At 39.8% G+C, this 20430-nt stretch overlaps 1 protein-coding gene across 1 annotated transcript; it reads left to right on the top strand.

Annotated features, from left to right (window-relative positions):
- The first annotated feature begins 978 nt into the window (after positions 1-978).
- LOC130417698 (uncharacterized) lies at positions 979-19553 on the top strand. Its single transcript, XM_056743417.1, has 14 exons — positions 979-1102; positions 1252-1290; positions 1603-1876; positions 1959-2095; positions 3578-3857; positions 3929-4065; positions 4673-4952; positions 5038-5204; positions 12089-12171; positions 12336-12473; positions 17817-18057; positions 18426-18539; positions 18804-18988; positions 19206-19553. The coding sequence occupies exons 1-14, from the start codon at positions 1069-1071 to the stop codon at positions 19551-19553; spliced, it is 2457 nt and encodes an 818-aa protein (XP_056599395.1). The 5' UTR covers positions 979-1068.
- Positions 19554-20430: the final 877 nt, after the last annotated feature.

Below are 20430 nucleotides of genomic sequence, written 5' to 3'. Positions count from 1 at the left end.
AAAAAGCGCTATATAAAAAAAGTTGAGTTGAGTTGAGAGATATATATAACTGTAAACTTCAAAAGAATCAGCAGGTGTGATCATAGGAATATCTCTCAGTTTTTCATTGATTGTCTTTCATTTCCAGTTAAGAGTCGTGTTTACAGTGAAAGTCTTATGTTTTTCCAGTCAGCAGTTTTCAGACACACCCAAACACAGCCCGCCCTACACACGCATATCACACTGATTCATTTTACCACTTTACCAGAGTCATTTCTGGATTTCACTCATTTCACCAATGACACGTCTCAAGTGCACATTATATTTTCACAACCAATATTTAAACATAACAAATCAGATTAATAAATAACAATCACTCATCGTCATCGTTCTTGCAGAAACACATGACGGATCCTTCATTTGAATTGATCTTCCTAACAAATGAGTCTTAAACAAAACAATCCAAAACAAACCAGAGCTCTGATAGATAGAACAATTCATCCATGCCAATAGAGTTGTGAACTGAGGTGAACCAAAAGATCTTTTAAAGATCTGTTGTCTGATCTTACTTTGATTTCTGATTGTTAAATTATGTTATTTGGTCTCTGGATTTAAATTGTCCTGATGAAAGTGCCATTATTCTAATCTCAACCCAAAACACGATGAGATTGATTATTAATAATACACTGGCTCGTGTTCATGGTTAAAAGGAATGTTGTCTTGTTAAAAGTTGTTTTCTTTGTTTATCCGGTGGTTTCCAGGTGAGAGCACAAGATTTACATGTGCAAGCACAAGATGTCCATGTGCAGTTGATGATTCGTGCTATTTTCGGGACACCGGATTTGATTTGTAAATAAGTGTTTTAGATGTTAAAGACATTGAGTGCTGATGTGATGAGGGTGGAGAGAGAAAGGCAAATGTCAAAGGGATGTACTGATGTATTGCGAGAAGAGTGAAGAAGAGAGGAGGACTCTCACACTGATAATCTTCATCTGTAACGTCAGAGATAAATTCTGCTCATATCACATACGACACTCAATTCACTTCTCATCTATAATCTATTCTAATATAACTTTTTCCTGAAGTGACATGGAAAAACTCATTCAACTGATTTTACTTTCTGGTGAGTACACTTTACATAATCTCATAGAACATACAAACATCTCAACATTATACATGCTGTCAGTCATTCTTCATTCAAATCTTTGACACCACTTTTTAAATGTTAAGAAAAGAAGATCTAACACCTAAATTTCAAAACAATTTCAACAGGTCTTGTTTCCATTCAGGGCAACGTAGGCACTTCAAAAGGTAAGAAATCTTTACATATGTTTCACACAAATGTGGAATAATTTCAAATTGTGATCTTCATTTTTTTATTTAAAAAAGATTTTTGGTTCTTGGTTAGATTACAGTTGAATTCTGTGTTAAGTTTCTGATCGTCCTCTTAAGGTTAATTATTATAAATTGTGTGTTGAGATTACTAGTTTTATTTCAGTTTATGTTAAATTGTCAAACTACAAACTCAACGTGAGGGTTGAAAAGATTTATTATTTGTAGATTATCACAGGTGTCTTTTCATCTGCAGCCTGATTGATTAACTGTCTTTAAATGTTCTTTCAGAAAATGTAGCACTTAAAGGAACAGTTACACAGTCCTCCACACATCTCAACGCCTGGGTAGCTCAACGTGCCATATATGGTTTAATAGATAAAGACACATTCTGCTCCGTTACATTACATGAAATGAACTCATGGTGGAGGCTGGATCTTCTGAGTGAATATGAGATTGGCACAGTGATCATCACTAACAGAGGAGACGGTTGGGCTGAACAAACCAGTGGAGCCGAGATTCGTATTGGAAACTCACTGGACAACAATGGAAACAATAATCCCATGTAAAGTTATTCATGAAATCACTTCAACACTTTTCATTGGAACAGGGGCACTGACTCTCAGTTTTCTGATTTCTCTCTCTAGATGTGTTGTTATTCCTGATCTTCAAGTCGGCACATCGATTATTTTCTCATGTAATGGGATGGTGGGACGTTATGTGAATGTGGTCATGCCTACAGCTCGGAATCTCTCTCTGTGTGAGGTGGAGGTCTATGGAACAGGTAATAAGATCTTTAACTGTATACTGGAATCAGCACTGGATTAATTTATTACTTTAACAAAGTGTATGTGTTTTTTTATGGGCATGTCGCATTGAAGACACTTGGATGTCAACACCCACCGCTTTGATTGGAAAGCAGTTTGCATAGTTGGAGCCTTCTGTGAATTTGGTTCGAGATGTAACGTTAGTTTACACATTAGCACTCATTCACAGTTTTCGCAGGGCATTAGTATTAACTGGAGGTCTCCTGTGATTTATAAATGACCTCACCACATCATTATTTCGTTTAATGATATATGACTGTACCTGTACCAAAGATCACTGCGATCATGGGTCTCAAATCCTCCGATACTTTCCATGATAAATAAACAAAAGGGAGACTCCAGGTAACTCATGTATATCATCCAGCACCCGAAATAATACCAAAACACTTCAAAGCACCCTCCATTATTCGCAAACACTGTATAAAACCTTGAAAAATTATATATGAGCCCACCAAATCACAGAGATCCCGATTCGCACAGGCTTAAGATCACAGACAACCTCTGCAAGAAAGACAATTGACCAGAGGTCCCCAGGTAATACTAATCTCATGCGAATAGTGCTCAGGGCAAATCAAGCAATCCCTAACAAAGCAATAATGACGCATAGTATAAAAATGTTTTGCTGCACCATTGCTATCGCATCCAATATTGACGGCACAGCACTGCCTTTTCATTTCAAACTCTCCACAAATTCTGTATCGATCTCTGCCTTGGTCACGAACGAATCCTCATAGAAATGAAACGAATGAGCCCTCCATGTTTTTCCAATGTGAGCTGGATCATCTTTAAAAATCAACTTTAACCCTGCATTCCTAATATCGGAATCCGAAGGAAGATTATGTAGCAACTTTTCTTCCAAAACAAGGGATGTCGCGATATTTAGCTATCTTTAACGGAATATATGTTTATTACTTGCTCTTTCTATCTATTTCCGCCTCACTGGTTCTGTCATGCATGAACCAGTGGGCGGGGCTAGAGATGTAGTCGTTGATATTTCCCTGGATTTGGTGTTCAACCTATCATAGATAGGTCCATTCCGGTTATTGATTTAAAACAAATTTGCTCCACATCACTCATCCGTGAAATTACAATAAACGTGTTTCATGCGCACTCAAGCTTCAGGAAACACATATAGTATATACATCATAAAAGTACTGTGACCTCAGGGGGGAAATATATGTCATCTGAAGTGAAACTACTGTATATGTGTGTGAGTAAAAACAAGTAATATTTTCAGTTCATTTATTCAAGATTGAATTTAAACATGTTTAATTAAGAAGAAATACAATCATTATTGCGGCACGTTGGCTCCATGAATCTCAGTATTGTATCGCATTTATTATCACAAGTGTTTTCATGCGGGGTTAAAGAGATACATGGTTATTAGATGACCACAGAAGTGTTTATATGTTTGATCAATTGTGTGAATTTCTTTTAAGAGAATTTTGCATGGGAAGGAACGACTACACTCTCATCTACCTTATCCACCAACTACACAGCTGCGAAAGCCATAGATGGTGTAAGATATGGACCTGGTTTAGCATCCTGCTCTGTTGCGACATTTCAAAGTAACCCGTGGTGGAGTTTGGATCTTCTGAATGAATATGAGATCAGTACAGTGATCATCAGTAACAGAGGAATCTGCTGTGCTGAACATACCAACGGAGCAGAAATTCGTATTGGAAACTCAATTGAAAACAATGGAAACAACAATCCCATGTAAAGTTATTCATTAAATCACTTAAAAAACTTTGATTGATGGATTGATTTATTGATTTATTTCTCTCTAGATGTGCTGTAATTCCTGAGCTTTTAGTCAAATCTACTGTCAGTTTCTCGTGTATTGGAATGAAGGGACGTTATGTGAATGTGCTCATGCCTACATTTCAGCGTCTCGCTCTTTGTGAGGTGGAGGTGTACGGAACAGGTAAATGTGATTCAGTTCATCAAATTACTTCCGTTAAATTAGTTATTTATGAAATATTATTCTGTGATTTAGGCACTATGTATTTTTTTCTATAAGATGATGTGCAGGACGATGTGTTTTCTGTTTATCAGTATACATATATTTTATATGAAATTTAATAGTATGTGTAGAGATCCAAATACAATTCAATTCAGTTTTATTTAAATAGTGATTTTCACAAATTTCAGTGTTGCAAAGCAGCTTTATATGGATTGTTATTAATAATATTATTAATATTAGATAAATTAATAAAATAAAGAAGGTATTTTTCTCTCTACAATGGGCAGAGTATGTAGTTAAGATTTGAACATATAAAATAAAAATGGCGGCATGCCGACTCCACGAATCTCATCATATAATCTAATTTATTCTCATTGAAGTCTCAGATTCTTTTTATGATGGATAGTGAGAAGAGAAAACAGTTCTCATAAGACTAAAAACAGTCATGAAGTATCATCCTGATATTTTGATGTTAGATAAAAAATATTCATTACAAATATATTCTATATATTTAAGATGACCACAGAAGTGTTTATATGTATGATTATTTATGTGAATTGTTTTCTAGAGAATTTGGCATTGAAAGGAACGGCTACACTCTCATCTACTTACTCCACAAATGTAGCTGCAAACGCCATAGATGGTCAAAGATATAGACTTGATATCGCCCCTACCTGCTCACTTACATCATCTGAAATGAACCCGTGGTGGAGTTTGGATCTTCTGGATGATTATGAGATCACTACAGTGATCATCAGTAACAGAAGAGACGGTTTTACTGAACAAACCAGTGGAGCAGAGATTCGTATTGGGGACTCTTTTGAAAACAATGGAAACAACAATCCCATGTAAAGTCATTCATGAAATCACTTGAACACCACCATAGAGACTCGACTGACTGATTGTTTGTGTTATTTATCTCTCTCTCTTTAGATGTGCTGTAATTCCTGGTCTTCAAGTTCGTTCTACTGTCAGTTTCTCGTGTTATGGGATGGTGGGACGTTATGTGAACGTGGTCATGTCTGGACGTATATCTCCTTTGTCTCTGTGTGAGGTGGAGGTTCATGGAGCAGGTAAATTGGATTTGTTTCATGAAATTGGTTTCTTTAAATCCCTTAAAATCATTCTGTGATTAAAGTCACTAGAATGTGTGTGTGTGTGGGTGTGTGTAAAGATCTCAAATCAAAACTTTTATAAATGTTTGTTGAGCTCGGGTGCATTTCTCAATCAACGATGAAGATGCAAATACACTTACACTGTTTACATCGTTCACTCAGACACGCGTAGATCAGCCGGATGAAATATTAAATAGCAGCATTCTGCATCTGCAACTCGTATCACGGAAATCATAGAGCTCTACTTATATGAACTAAAGGAGCTTGAAAATGAGTTTCAATCGCAAAATATACTGAAACTATTCACACCTGGTCAATTCATGCATTTTTCTGATATATTAAAACCAATGCATTAACACTTGGCCTGTCACGGATCACGTAGGGAGACAGGGCAGGAGAACCCAAGTGCAGGCAGACTCAGACAAGATGGTATGGGTACAGATGTTAACAGATTTATTAGACACTAAAAAAACAGGCAAAACAAAACCCACAATTGGGAAAACAAGACTTGAAAACTAAAAACAGAAACAAGGACACTGACTATCAAAACTAAGAGAACCAACACTGGGATACAAAACACTAAACTTACACTTACTATGACAAGGGTGATAAACACGACCAGACACGGGCAAGGAACAGTCAAAACAGCAAACAGGGTATCATATACATGAAACAGCAAGAAGTAATGCACGAGCAACGAGACAAAGAAACATGAGGACTCTTTATAGGGAAGGTAATTAACAGAAACTAGGAAACAGGAGGGTAGGAATGATCACGCGACTCGGGGAGAGTATGGAAGACCGTCATTGTCAAAAACATCTCTCCCCACATAAAACCATCAGGCAATGCCATGGCTCCACTTGAGACAAGAATAAAACATGACATGATAGTGGAACCATGACATGGCCACATTAATGCGTCTCAGCTGAACAAATATGAGTCTGGTCTTCTATTTGTGTGCAGAATCCAAATGTTAACCCTTTATTTCGGCCAAGATTAAATGACTCGCACTGTTGTTTTGCTTTATGTACTTCTGCAAATGCTGTCGTGTCTAAAAAGGCATGGAAAATTTTCTTTCAAAGTCCTTGTGCTTTCGTGGCATCATGCTTTTGCAAAATAACCACAAGTCATGTTCTTCAAGATAATGAGATCAAGGTTTGACTAGAATGCATCCCAGACCACCTCCTGAAGTGGTTTGAGCGATCGGATTAAAATACATCTTTAATGCGTTTCGGAGGGCATTTACACCTGGTCTTTTCACGATCGGATAGCATTACTGATCAGAGAAAATGCATGAATGACCAGGTTTAAATAAGCCCTTAATTCAACTAGTGGCGTGCCATGGGTTAACATCCCACACAAATAATCAGCTCTGAAAATAACAAACGCTCAGACCAATTGTTCATTATATGTAGGACTGTACTCTAGCATGAACTGAATATAACTGAATTCATGCTGTTTTTATCAATTATATTTGCATTGCATCAAAGCATCTGTATAAGCAAACTAGAAGCAAGAAAAACAATAAGTTGAAGAAAAATGCAAAAAGTAAGTGCATCCACAGACATCCATAAACACTCATACATAGGCATTGTACACAATGATCAACTTTCAAGGATTTATTGCAAGAGTTATAGATGAGCTAAACATACTTTATATGTTGTTTCAACAGGTCAGAAAAAATTGCAATAATATCATGGGGTACAATTTTAGATTAGATTAGATTCAACTTTATTGTCATTACACATATACAAGTACAGTGTAACGAAATGTAGTTTAGGTCTAACCAGAAGTGCAATTAGCAAGTGCAGGATATACAGTGTGAATAAATACAGGATACAATATTAGGAAAATACTATACAATGGGCATGTACTATGAAAATATGACAGTTTGTATGTGCTATGAACAATATAAACAGAAGGCTATATACTGTGAACATAATGTACAGGTGGTTATGAACAGATAACAATATAGACTATACAATATTGCAAGTGACTTGAGTGTGTATTAGTTATAGACATTAGCTATTAAAGTTACAGTGCAGTAGATGAGTTAATGTGGTTATTAAAGTTACAGTGCAGTAGATGAGTTGATGCGGTGATTAAAGGTACAGTGCCCTACATGAGTTAATGCAGTTATTGAAGTAATAGTGCAATACATGAGTAGATGCAGTTATACAGTTACAGTGCAGTAGATGAGTAAATTCAGTTATTGAAGTTATAGTGCAATACATGAGTAGATGCAGTTATACAGTAACAGTGCAGTAGATGAGTTAATTCAGTTATTGAAGTTATAGTGCAATACATGAGTAGATGCAGTTATACAGTTACAGTGCAGTAGATGAGTTGATGCGGTTATTAAAGGTACGGTGCAGTACATGAGTTAATGCAGTTATTGAAGTTATAGTGCAATAGATGAGTAGATGTAGTTAATACAGTTACAGTGCAGTAGATGAGTTAGTGCAGTTATTGAAGTTACAGTACAGTAGATGCATTAATGCGGTTATTAAGGTTACAGTGGAGTAGATGAGTTAGTGCAGTTATTGAAGTTACAGTGCAGTAGATGAGTAGATGCAGTTACTTATGCAATAGATGAGTTACAGTGCAGTACATGCATTAATGCGGTTATTGAAGTTATAGTGCAATAGATGAGGTAATGCAGTTATGAAAGTTACAGTGCAGTAGATGAGGTAATGCAGAAGTAGTCCATTAATGCAAATGAGCATTCAGTGTAATATTCCTGGTGTGCAAGTGAGTAGTATAGAGTGCAAATGATGCTATGTGTATGTAAACAGTCCGGTAGAGCAGATAACATGAAGTACTGGTGTGTACAGTTCAGTCATGCGTGGCAGCCCTGTAGTGCAATGTAAACAATGTAATAGCAGCATTACAGTTAAAGTTATGAGGGGTAGTGGGATCAGTGGGGAGCAGAGTTCAATAGTGAAACAGTTCTGGGAAAAAAGCTGTTTCTTAGTCTGCTGGTTCTTGCCCGGAGGCACCTGAAGCGCCTACCGAAAGGCAGGAGAGTAAACAGTCTATGAGCGGGGTGAGAGCAGTCCTTGAGAATGCTGCGAGCTTGACGCAGACAGCGTTTCTTCTGGATGTCCTCAATGGAAGGGAGTGTAGTCCCTGTGATGCGCTGGGCTGTTTTCACCACCCGCTGCAGTGCCTTGCGCTCAGCAACAGAACAGTTCCCGTACCACACTGTGACACAGTTGGTCAGGATGCTCTCTATCGTGCAGCGATAGAAGTTCACCAGACCATACAACGACAGTTGTACAGTTTTGAAGACAGTTTTGAAGACAGTTGGTTCTTCTTCAGTGTCCTCAGAAAGAAGAGACGCTGGTGAGCCTTCTTGATCAGGCATGAGGTGTTGGTGGTCCAGGACAGGTCCTCCAAAATATGGATTCCCAGGAACTTCAAACTGGAAACACGTTCAACAGCCGTCCCGTTAATGTGGATGGGGTCGTGTGTGCCTCCTTTCGCCTTCCTGAAGTCCACGATGATCTCCTTTGTCTTGGAGGTGTTAAGAAGCAGGTTGTTGTTTGAGCACCATGTGGCCAGGTGCCGTACCTCCTCCCTGTAAGCAGTCTCATCGTTGTTGCTGATGAGACCAATCACTGTTGTATCGCTTGCGAACTTGATGAAGGAGTTAGGTCCATTCACAGGTCTGCAGTCGAGTGTGAAAAGGGAGTAGAGAAAGGGGCTCAGTACGCAGCCCTGTGGTACACCAGTGTTTAGGGTGATGGTGGTGGAGCAGATGTGGCCTAACCTAACAAGCTGAGGCCTGTTTGTCAGGAAGTCCATAATCCAGTTGCAGGTTGAATTGTTAATGCCTAGGTTTCCAAGTTTGAGGATTAGCTTGGAAGGGATGACGGTATTGAATGCAGAGCTGAAGTCTACAAACAGCATGCGTGCATAAGTGTCCTTATTATCCAGATGTGTGAGCACGGAGTGCAGCGCCATGGACACCGCGTCATCTGTGTTCCTATTGCTACGGTAGGCAAATTGGAATGGGTCCAGTGTGGATGATAAAGAGTCTTTTAGTTGTGACAGGACCAGCCGCTCGAAGCACTTCATAACAATGGGTGTGAGTGCTACAGGGCGGTAGTCATTCAGGCATGTCGGGCTGGAATTTTTCGGAATAGGTACAATGGAGGTGGATTTGAAACATGCTGGAACCACTGCTTGGGCGAGGGACAGGTTGAAGATATCTGTGAAGACCCCAGAGAGCTGCTCCGCACATGCCCTGAGTACGCGACCAGGGATGCCATCAGGGCCAGCAGCCTTGCGTGCATTTATCTGGCTAAGTGCAGTGTACACATCTGTGTAGTTTAGTGTGATGATTGGGTGGTCAGTAGAAGGTGTGAGCCTGGTGGCAGGTTCCTTATTGTCTTTCTCAAAGCGTGCATAAAAGTCATTAAGCTCGCTCAGAAAGGCAGCATCTGTGGCTATGGGGATGGAGTGGTTGGGTTTGTAGTCACTAATGGCCTGGATGCCCTGCCACATGCGTCGAGGGTCAGAATTGGAAAAATGCTCCTCTAGCTTCAACTTGTAGCAGTGCTTGGCCTTTTTTATGCCCCTCTTCAGATTTGCCCTGGAAGTACTATAGGCATGTTCGTCACCTGATCTGAAGGCAGTGTTGCATGCTTTCAACAGGAGGCGCACTTCCTTGTTCATCCATGGCTTCTGATTCGGGTATATGGTGATCTGCTTTTGAGCTGTGACACTATCAATGGTGGTATTGATGTAGTCCAATACAGAGGAGGTGAAGCTGTCTATGTCCGTGTGAGAGCCACTGGTGGCCTGAGAAGCAAACATACTCCAGTCTGTGTGTAGAAACCTTTCCTGGAGTGTGAAGTCTGCCCCCGCAGGCCACACCTTGATGGTCTTCACTGATGGGTTCACACGATTAATGAGAGGTGAATCCTTGGGGGTGAGGAACAAAAAAAGGTGATCAGATTGACCCAGGTGGGGGAGGGGGGTCACGGTGTAAGCTTCAGCCATGTTTATATAGACATGATCCAAGGTTTTGTTTCCTCTTGTGTGGCAGGAAACATGCTGGTGAAATTTAGGGAGCACTGTCTTCAAGTTAGAGTGATTAAAATCTCCTGCAACAATAAATGCAGCCTCCGGGTGAGCAGTCTGTTGTTTACTGATGGCCGCGTGAAGTTCTTTCATAGCAAGCTTGGCATCAGCATCCGGTGGAATATAAGCTGCCGTTATAATGGTGGAAGTGAATTCCCGTGGCAGATAAAACGGTCTACATTTAACCATGAGAGACTCAAGGTTAGCCGAGCAGTGTCTCCTCACAATAACAGAGTTTTTGCACCAAGCTTTATTGACATAAATGCACAGTCCACCTCCTCTTGTGTTACCGGATTCCTCTGCCGTTCTATCCGCCCGGTGTGTGTTGTAGCCCGCTAACTCAATAGCGTTCTCTGGTATGCCGCTGTGTAGCCATGTTTTTGTGAAGATTATGACATTGCAGTTCAAAAGTCTTTTATTGTTGATGATGCGAAGTCGAATCTCATCCATTTTGTTCACTAATGGTCGTACATTAGCAAGGAAAATGCTGGGTAAAGAGAGCCGGTGTGGTGTTAGCTTTAGCCTAGCTCTTAGCCCTCCGCGCTTCTCCCGCCTTTGTTTACGATCTCGACGCCGCCGGCGAGCACTTCCGCCCGGCCGTGTGGGGTGTGTAGCATCAGGTGTTTTGGCGATCTCAGGGACGAGTTGAATGTTGCTGATATAACTTCCGGGAACGGCAAACCGATATCCAAAAGCTCATGCCGGGTGTACGTTAGCATTCCTAGAAAGATACAACGGTTTCATTTTGACTAACATGTTAAAAACATGTTCCCAGTGAGCAAGCACAATACGGCAGACATTGGCAGGGAACCAAAACTCCAATAAAGTATATAAATTGAGAAAAAAACTGGGAGAAACCAGACTCAACCAGGAGAGCCAGTTGGCAGGTTATCACAAAACTGCTGCGTCTTAACCAACTAAACGTGTATAAAACAGAAGCTTTGGAATATACCATTTATCTTAAGAACAGACAAATAGAAACAACAATAAAAGATAAACACACACAGTGTTGTTGTAAGTATCAAATATTTAATAACGCGTTGCTATAAGGGCTTGTCCGGATATTGTCTGATTCTTGCGAATGATATACAGAGCAGAACAGCTGATCGTTATAACATAATGACAAGACACATGAGAGCCAAAGGCATTTTACTATCGAAGCTGACAGAACTATTTTTCCATTCCGGTGGCAGATTTTGAATCTGTGAGCTGCCGGATTTCAGTTTTATGGCGGATGGAGAGCTGGAGCACTTTGGGTCTGATCTTTGCCCTCGGAGCACTTGGAATAATTAGCATCTGTAGCCTCATCTGCCTGTAATGTGCTGTGTTTTATATTGCATAATATACGAACCGTCATGTTTAGGGGCGGGGTCGGGATACGTGCTCAAATGCATCTTTGTACAAACAAAATATTAAAAGCACGCAAAATACGATGTCTGATAAATAAACAATCACAGCCTTACACAGTTTAATGGAGGCAAAGTACATTACACCCCAATATACAGTATGTATGGTGTTGTTAACATTACAATTGTCGTCATGGAAATTCTCCCCCTGCTGGTACTCCACCTTCAAACATGCGTGTTATTTTCACGACTAGAGGAGGCAAAGCGGGACGCTGACACCCATCATCTATTTGACCACCGTGTGTCTTACACACTTTAGTGTGAGACTGGGTTGGAACTTTTGATTGCTTTATATTGTTTCTCAATATAGTTGTATAATATCCTGGTGATATTTATTTGATTGTTGAGTTTTGCTTTTCTGTGTCTCGTGTACAGTTTATATTAAAAAAACCTTTCTGAGGCTGAAGTTTTCCTCCAGTGGTGATGTAGCGGCTGAGAGCGACAAAATCCTCCATCAGGTGAGAAAAAGAGTCTTAAAATACAAAAGTAAATGTGATGATTTAAGAGAGAAGTGATATATGAGAGTGTTTGATGTGTGTAAATATATGAGATGAGTGATGATGAGAGAATGAGAAATGACAGTATGTTTCATGTGTGGATTGAAATATTTGATGGATTTTAGCTCCAGTCTGCTCTGGGATTGAACATCTCTGATTTTAAACTGTCCTGGACACAACTACCCAAGAAAGAAAAGAAAGAAGAGGAACAGATGGAGGACGGAGGCGAGTACACACACTTTAACACACTGTCTACAGTACACGTGAGCGGCGCAATGTGAGCGACAAAAGACTTTACAACCTTTTATAAACAAATTCTGTCCCCACTGGATGTGACGTGATCATGTTATCTTTAAGTATAATATAAAATATATTTTTATTACCGAATGTATATGTTTGTGTATCTACTGTAAACGGTGTATTTTAAAGGTTCTGTCACTCTCTGTGATAAATCAATTAAAAGACACAAACAGGGGATGAATTCAAGAGTCTGAGTTCTCCTGAAATATTATTTTCTTCATAACTAACAATATCATAAGGTTTTTAATTTCTTGCCACAATAGCACTTTATTTGACAACTTGAGAGTTCAAAGACACAAACATTAAAGATGTTTCACTGAGACACTGATGACACTAAAGTATGATTTTCTGTAAAGTTATTCTGAAACCATGTTTACTGAAAGAAAAGTGATAATATATACGGAGGTAATTTACTGTAAATCATATTTGACTCTGCTAAATGTTCTCTGAAGTGTAAAGTCTAACTTAAGCATCACATCATCATTGAGGAAATACATTTAGTTCCAGAAATCACATTAATTCTGTCACAGATTTATTGTTTAAATTAAATGCACAGACCTGCTGTGTAGATTTTTTTTTTTTTTTCAGATTTTTATTGCAGGTCACTTTAGTTTACGACTGCATATACACTGTATATTATTAATCATTTGTTGAAATGAAATGGAATAGATGGAACCATTGTTGGCTAACAATGATATCAATATAAAAAATATATCGAACCTTTGATCTAAATTGACTTTGTTTTCTTTACAGGTACTTGTGTTAAACTTCATTAATCTGAATCTACAAACTGAATCTTTAATGCAAGAGCATTTTATTTATTTCTTTAATTCACTGATTTTCCTGGTCCTTCTCTATTATTGATGTGTGGTGTTCACATCACTGCTGACCTTGAATCTCATTATAATCCTCATCACTATATTTGTGTTGTTAGTTGTGTGTCAAAGCCTGATAAAGTGTGTAGCTGAGTTAAAATAGTTCTGATTTTATTCTGTTTTTGTTCTGATTAATATTTTAAATTAGATTTTATCATGTTAATCTAAATTAAAGTTTTAGCAATTTTGGTGTATGCTTTTGTCATTTTGTAATGTATTGCCTTATTTTTAATGTTGCTATATAAGATTAATTAATTTTTCATGTTAGATTTATTTAAGGTTTTGTTAATTGTTATAATTATACTGATTTAAACTTAATTCTGTTTATATTTGAGGCCACATTTCAATTTGTCATTGAGTTAAGTTTTTCCAATAATTTTTAGGTCAATATTTGATTTGCTCTTTATGAACAGGAATGTTTTCAAAGTTTTAAGTTAAGTAAACTAAAATAACCTCGGTGTGTAGCACAATAGTGTGTCATGGGCTCAATGGATCAGTACTATCATATAAAGTGAATTTCACAGCAATACATTTTAGATCCTTTATTTATCTCTGATAAGTAATTTATATTTCCTCAGTTTTATTTAAACTTGTTTATTTCTATATAGCCGATATCTTTATTTTGCCAATACTGTAAATGTTAACAGTTATTCTAATAAAGCGTTGACCTGCAAAACATGTTTTATCCAGTTTGTGGGATTGAGTTCATTGCATCTCTCTGTTATTGTTATTATCTGTCAATGGATTTGCAGCTTTCTTACAGACGAGCAGTAAACAGAGAGACATCAAACACTGGAGACCCACAGGGTTGTGTATTCTCACTATTATTATTATATTACATGTAAATAACTGACTGTATACACACAAATGTCATCCCTCTCACACATATAGAGGACAGATTGAACAGCTGTACGTCTGTTATCGTTTGAGACTGTGGCTAATCACGACTATCTGTCAAGATAAAAAGAACACTGTTCCATAAATCATTTCCAGGTTGAAGTGGGAATTATTGAAATACAGAGAGCATGTGAAGGCAGAATAATACCATCTTCGACTTAATCCGTTCAGATCGGTTTAATTTCGTCATATTCCTGTAAATAACGTGCGCTGCATCTAAAAACTATTTTTGTTGTCATATTTTTGCTATATGTTGTTTAATTTCAAGGTGTTTCATTCATTCGCTAGTTTCCTCCAATGTCATTCCTCCTAGGGATTTCCTGAGCACATAGGTCCAGGTCCTTGCGCTTTTATTGTTTTGACCAATTAAAGATGTAAAATGTAATATTTATATGCTAATAATGATGCATATAGAGTGCGCTGCATGTTACCTGCTTTCTTTGCTTAAAAGCATAATGCATGTAAGTCTATTTACATTTATTCGTTTGACGGATGCTTTTATCCAAAGCGACTAAATGGCGTTGCAGTATACATTTGTATTTTGAAGTATGTGCAATCCCTGGGATCGAACACATATCCTTGGTGTTGCTAACGCTATGCTGTAACCACTGAGCCAAAGGAAAGCTGATGCTTGTCATAATAATAATGAACCATGTTTCTAACCACAGCTCTAGACCTGTAGTTAAAATGAGGGAACTTGTGGCCATAGTTGGCCAACGATGTTTTTGGGAAACAGACCCCTGGCTAGTGTCTAATAATAAAACTGTTTTTATTATATATATATATATATATATATATATACATTTATATAAATATTTTATTGTATTAAACCAACAATTTGTTGAATTTTATTGTATATAACTTTTATTAAGTAAAGAATTTGTATAATGAGTCATGTAACCTCCTCACATTTAAATTTAGCCAATTAACTTGTCACAGTTTCAGATGCAAAACTTGGAATTTTGTTTTGAGAACAGCTGATTTGAGTTAGTTCTTGAGTTATGCGCTTGCACCACGACGTCGACAAGCCATAATCAATGGAGCTCCGATATTACCATAAAAAACAACATTGTGGCAGATAGCGCTTGAGAGCAAGGTACACTTTCCCCTCTGCAATACTAATGTGTTAAAAACGACTTGAAGTGATACAAAAATTACAATTCTGTTAAGGTTGCTCACCCTCATGTCATTTCATACCTGTATTCATTTAAATGTGTAATTATGTGGCATCATTGACTGCCATAGTAGTAAAAATGAAATGTTAGTCAAAGTTGCCCCAGAACTGGTTGTGTTCCTAAATTCTTCCAAATATCTAATTTTGAGTTCAACAGAACAACAAAATATACAATGTTGCTTTTCCTACTATGGTAGTATATGCTGTCACAGAACGACATTTATAAAATTTTTAGCAATTTTCAGTTATATGTGTTTAACAGAACAAAGACATTTATATATGTTTGAAACAACCTAAGGATGAGTAAATGATGACAGATTTTTATTTTGGGCCGAACTATCCCTTTAAAGGCCCTGTTTTTATCCTGTTCTCTAAGCTTTGATTGTGTTTTTTGGTTGTTTAACAATGGATTTTCATGTTTATATTTAACATATTTCTAGTCTATCATCCACCGCTGTCTCTCTTCTCACGAAACGACTGGATTTCTTCCGGTTTCTTCAAAGTCCTGTCTTCCGAAACGCTCTGACTGCTAAAGCTGACCAGGTCTGTCGTGATTGGTTCCCCGCTTACAGTGAGTGTGTGAAGATGTCCCACACAAACCATATTAGTAAGTTCAGCTCCTCAAGCTGTTGTGATTGGTCGGCCCCCCTCTCAGTGCACTTGAATCAATAAACAGTAACAGACTTGCATAATAAAACAAGCAGATTGACCAGGAGACGGCAAGCAGGACTTCAGAGGAGGTTTCATAGAAGTGTTTAAGAGGTATGCGCAAACACACACAATATCAGTGTATTACACAGAACAGCTTTCACAGCCGATGTTAAAGTCATGAAGCTGTTATTTGTGCGTTGTTATTTTTGAATGTGTGTCGCTGAATTCTTATTATCAGCTGTAGGACTGTGATGACAGTGAAAGTAGTTAAGCAGTCAAATGTTTACAATCTCTGATAACCAAACACTACTCAAGCGGCTCTTCCTCTACTCTAAGGAAAGACACACCCCTTTTATGGCGTAAACCTTTAGACGGAGGTTATTAAAAGCACTCGGAATAGTTACATCATGTAACCGGGAAGTAGAGGGCTGTTGTCCGATCCAGCCATTCTCTGTAGTCTTTGAAAAGCGAATTATTCTAAAGACATTATCTCGCTTCGCACTGAACGTTGAGCTTTGTCATTTCGCAGGTATTATTTATGCTCTAACAGCAACATTACACTCTAACTGTTGGATATTATTTTCCCCATAGATAAATAAGCCCACATAAATGAATGAATAAGTGTAGCCTATGTGGGGTTTTACTGCTCAGAGAGTGGAAAACTGCTCGCTGAGCGGACAGCTGGCTAAATGTGGAGGAAGGGGATTTATTCTAAGCTAAAAATGATTTGTCTGACATGCTATGTTTTCTATACCTTATTTGGTATAACAGGTGTCTTATTGTGCACTATATAAGGATTTGTCTTCCCTGAAATAAACAAGTTCAAAAGCTGCATGCCTCTGTGTCTAGTTCATGTGCTCCCAGATCTGCAGAAGAATTCTCTCAAAACATCAAACCTATTTCTGATTTGATTTAAAGTGTAATCCAAAACACAGAAAGAAACTTAGTGTTGGAAAGGAACCTGAAGTTTAACACTAACTAAAGGCTGAAAAATGGGATTGCGTCGAATGTTTCCTGTAAGACGATTGATTTATATTTACTGTAGTATTAATAGACACGGAAGTGAAAATAAATGGAATTCGTAGGCCCATTTGTCATTATTTATCATTCGTATTTTAACACGGTTTTAAACATGGATTGCTTTTTGTCATTTAATCATCATCATGTTTATTTAATGATAATTTTGGTTAATGCAGAAATAAAAAATTTGCCTTTAGCCAGGAAATACAATGGTATTTTTTCACCTGGAGCATAACATGTAAATGTCATCAGAGTATAAAGATCATGCATTGGTTCTCGTTGCTGTATGTGATGTGAAAGATTCAAATCAGGAAATGCAACAATGTCAAAAAGAAAATTGCAGTTTTAACTCGAACATTTTCCAAGAGCTTTTACCTCAATGCCTGTTGTTTTTTTGTATTTTGGTTGGTGTTTTATTTTCTCTGCTGTATTTTCTGTCTTACAGATTTCGATCATCTGGTACCTTGTTTGCCTCCACCTGTTCCTGATCGCTGCTTTCCCTATTTGAGCTTGGCTGTGCCAGCTCTCATTGTGGCGATGTAAATTGTTTGTTACTGTGTTGCTCTCGCTATGCTTTGTGCGTTACCTGTTCATATTTATCTGTAGGAACGTGGCAACCCGTGAGCCGGTTTGGATTTATTTTTCCCCATTCGGTTCTTCCTTGGTTCCCGTTTACCTTTCCCGGATAGGTCGACATTGACCAAGCTGTCGCTAGCCAGGGAGTGCTATTAGGACGTAAGCAGCAGGAGGTATCTGAGATTCGTCTTGGCCTCTCTACTCTCTCCCAACAACTCGCTGTAATCGCCCAGCACCTGGACCAGACCCGTGCTATTTCAGCGGCAGCTTCTGCTAGTACAGCACCGGTTGAGACGGACGCAGTCTCTTCCCGCCGACCGGAGCCTCGCCTCAATCCTCCAGTTCCCTACGCCGGTGAGCCCACTTCCTGTCGTTTGTTCCTTTCACAATGCTCTCTGACCTTTTCTCTTCAGCCCTCCTGATTTTCCACCAAGCAGTCGAAAGTAGCTTTTGTGGTCATGCAGCTGAAGGGTGTCGCCAGGGAATGGGGTACGGCACTCTGGGAAAGTAACCATGCCTGCTGTGCTTCTTTTGAGTTGTTCTCCCAGGAGCTATGGAAGGTGTTTGACCGGTCGCACTTCACTGCGAGGCAGCTCGGTCGTTGTCCCTCCTACAAAGAGGTCGCAGGTCTTTTTGTGTGTACTCAATTGAGTTTCGCACTTTGGCTTCGTCTTGCGGTTGGAACGACAAGGCTCTCTGGGATCGTTTTCTGCATGGATTAGCGGATCGGGTGCTTGACAAGATCTATTCGCTGGAGCTTCCCCCGACGCTTGATGGGATGATACAGCTTGCCCTCCAGGTTGATTTTCGTCTGGGACTCGATTCTCAGCGACACGGTGAGGAGTTCGTTTGACGGGTTATTCTTCTGGGGCTTCCTGTGATGTAGTCCAACCGTCATCTGTTGCTCCGCCCCTGGAGGAGCCCATGCAAATCAGCCGCGCCCGGCTCTCCAACTCTGAACGTCGTTGACGCCGGGCTAACAACTTGTGCCTCTATTGTGGTGACCCTGGACATGTAGTGACTGGATGTCCTTTCTTCTAGTAGGGTAAGCGTTTGCCTTACTAGTTCTCACTCTCGCAGCCGTACTGTTCTTCCTGCAGTCCTTCAGTGGAGGGGAGTGAGCCACTCGGTGATTGCCCTCATTGACTCTGGAGCGGAGGGTGACTTTATTGACATTGAGCTGGCTAAGAGGTGGAAGATTCCCGGGATTCCTCTCACTCAGTTCATTGCGGTTGAGACGCTCTGTGGTACGCCTCTCACCAACATTTCCTCCACCACTGAGCCGGTTTCATTCCCTGCTTCCGGCAATCACACAGAGTTGCTGCAGTTTCTCCTGATTCATTCTCCCTCCGCTCCTATCGTGTTGGGTTACGCCTGGCTTTCTAAACATAACCCTCATATTGACTGGAAAAGAAATGTTTTTTGTGGTTGGAGTGTTTTTTTCTGCCTCTAATTGTTTAAATACTGCTCTCTCTCCCTTGATTTCTTCCCCTCTGTTTCAGGAGGAACCTGTAGACCTTACGGGGGTACCTAGGGTCTATCATGATCTGAGAGCGGTTTTTAGTAAGTCTCGAGTGACATCTCTACCACCGCACCGCCCGTACGACTGTGCGATTGACCTTTTACCTGGCACTTCTCCACCTAAGGGTTGCCTTTACCCTCTTTCTGGTCCTGAGAGGGAGGCCATGGAAAGGTATATGGCTGATTCTTTGTTATTCGGCATTATTCGTTCTTCTTCGGCTGGGGCAGGGTTTTTCTTCGTGGAGAAGAAGGATGGTTCCCTTCGCCCCTGCATTGATTACCGGGGGTTGAACGACATCACGGTCAAGAATAGCCATTGGTCAGGATAAGGGAGGGGGATGAGTGGAAGACCGTCTTTAACACTCCCACAGGCCATTTTGAGTATCGTGTGATGCCTTTTGGCCTCTCGAATGCTCCGGCAGAGACTCGTCAATGACGTGCTGAGGGACATGGTCGACCTTTTCGTTTTTGTCTATATTGATGACATTTTGATCTTCTCACAGAACGAGCGGGACAATGTTCAGCACGTTCGACGGGTCTTAAGCCGGTTACTTGAGAATCGCCTGTTCGCTAAGGTGGAGAAGTGTGAGTTTCATACACGGTCGGTTCCGTTTCTGAGTTTTATCCAGTCGTCTGATGGTATTCGGATGGACCCCGCTAAGGTAAAGGCAGTTGCTGATTGGCCTACCCCAGTAAATCGCAAGGCGATCAAGCGTTTCCTGGGGTTTGCGAATTTTTACCGACGGTTCATCCAAGGTTTTGGACAGGGCGCTCTTCCCTTGTCGGAGCTCACCTCCACTTTGAGGCGGTTCGTTTGGTCGGAGCGGGCGCAGACGTCTTTTGATAAACTTAAGAGCCTTTTTACTTCTGCTCCTGTTCTGGTCAATCCTGATCCGTCTCGTCAGTTTATAGTGGAGGTCGATGCTTCCGAGGCTGGGGTAGGAGCGATCTTGTCCCAACGTTCCTCCCTGGACGACAGGATACATCCCTGTGTGTTCTTCTTCCACCGGCTCAGTTCCTCAGAGCGGAATTACGACATCCGTAATAAGGAGTTGTTAGCCGTGAAACTTGTATTGGAGGAGTGGTGCCACTGGTTGGAGGGGGCTAAGGTTCCTTTCTTGGTTTGGACCGATCATAAAAATCTTGAATATATCCGTTCCGTGAATCGATTGAACTCTCGGCAGGCTCGCTGGGCTCTCTTTTTTG

This window comes from Triplophysa dalaica, chromosome 1 (genome assembly GCF_015846415.1).
Source record: "Triplophysa dalaica isolate WHDGS20190420 chromosome 1, ASM1584641v1, whole genome shotgun sequence".
Classification (NCBI taxonomy): Eukaryota; Metazoa; Chordata; class Actinopteri; order Cypriniformes; family Nemacheilidae; genus Triplophysa; species Triplophysa dalaica.
The sequence above is the reverse complement of the archived record's forward strand: the minus strand, read 5'-3'. Positions and strand labels throughout refer to the sequence as shown.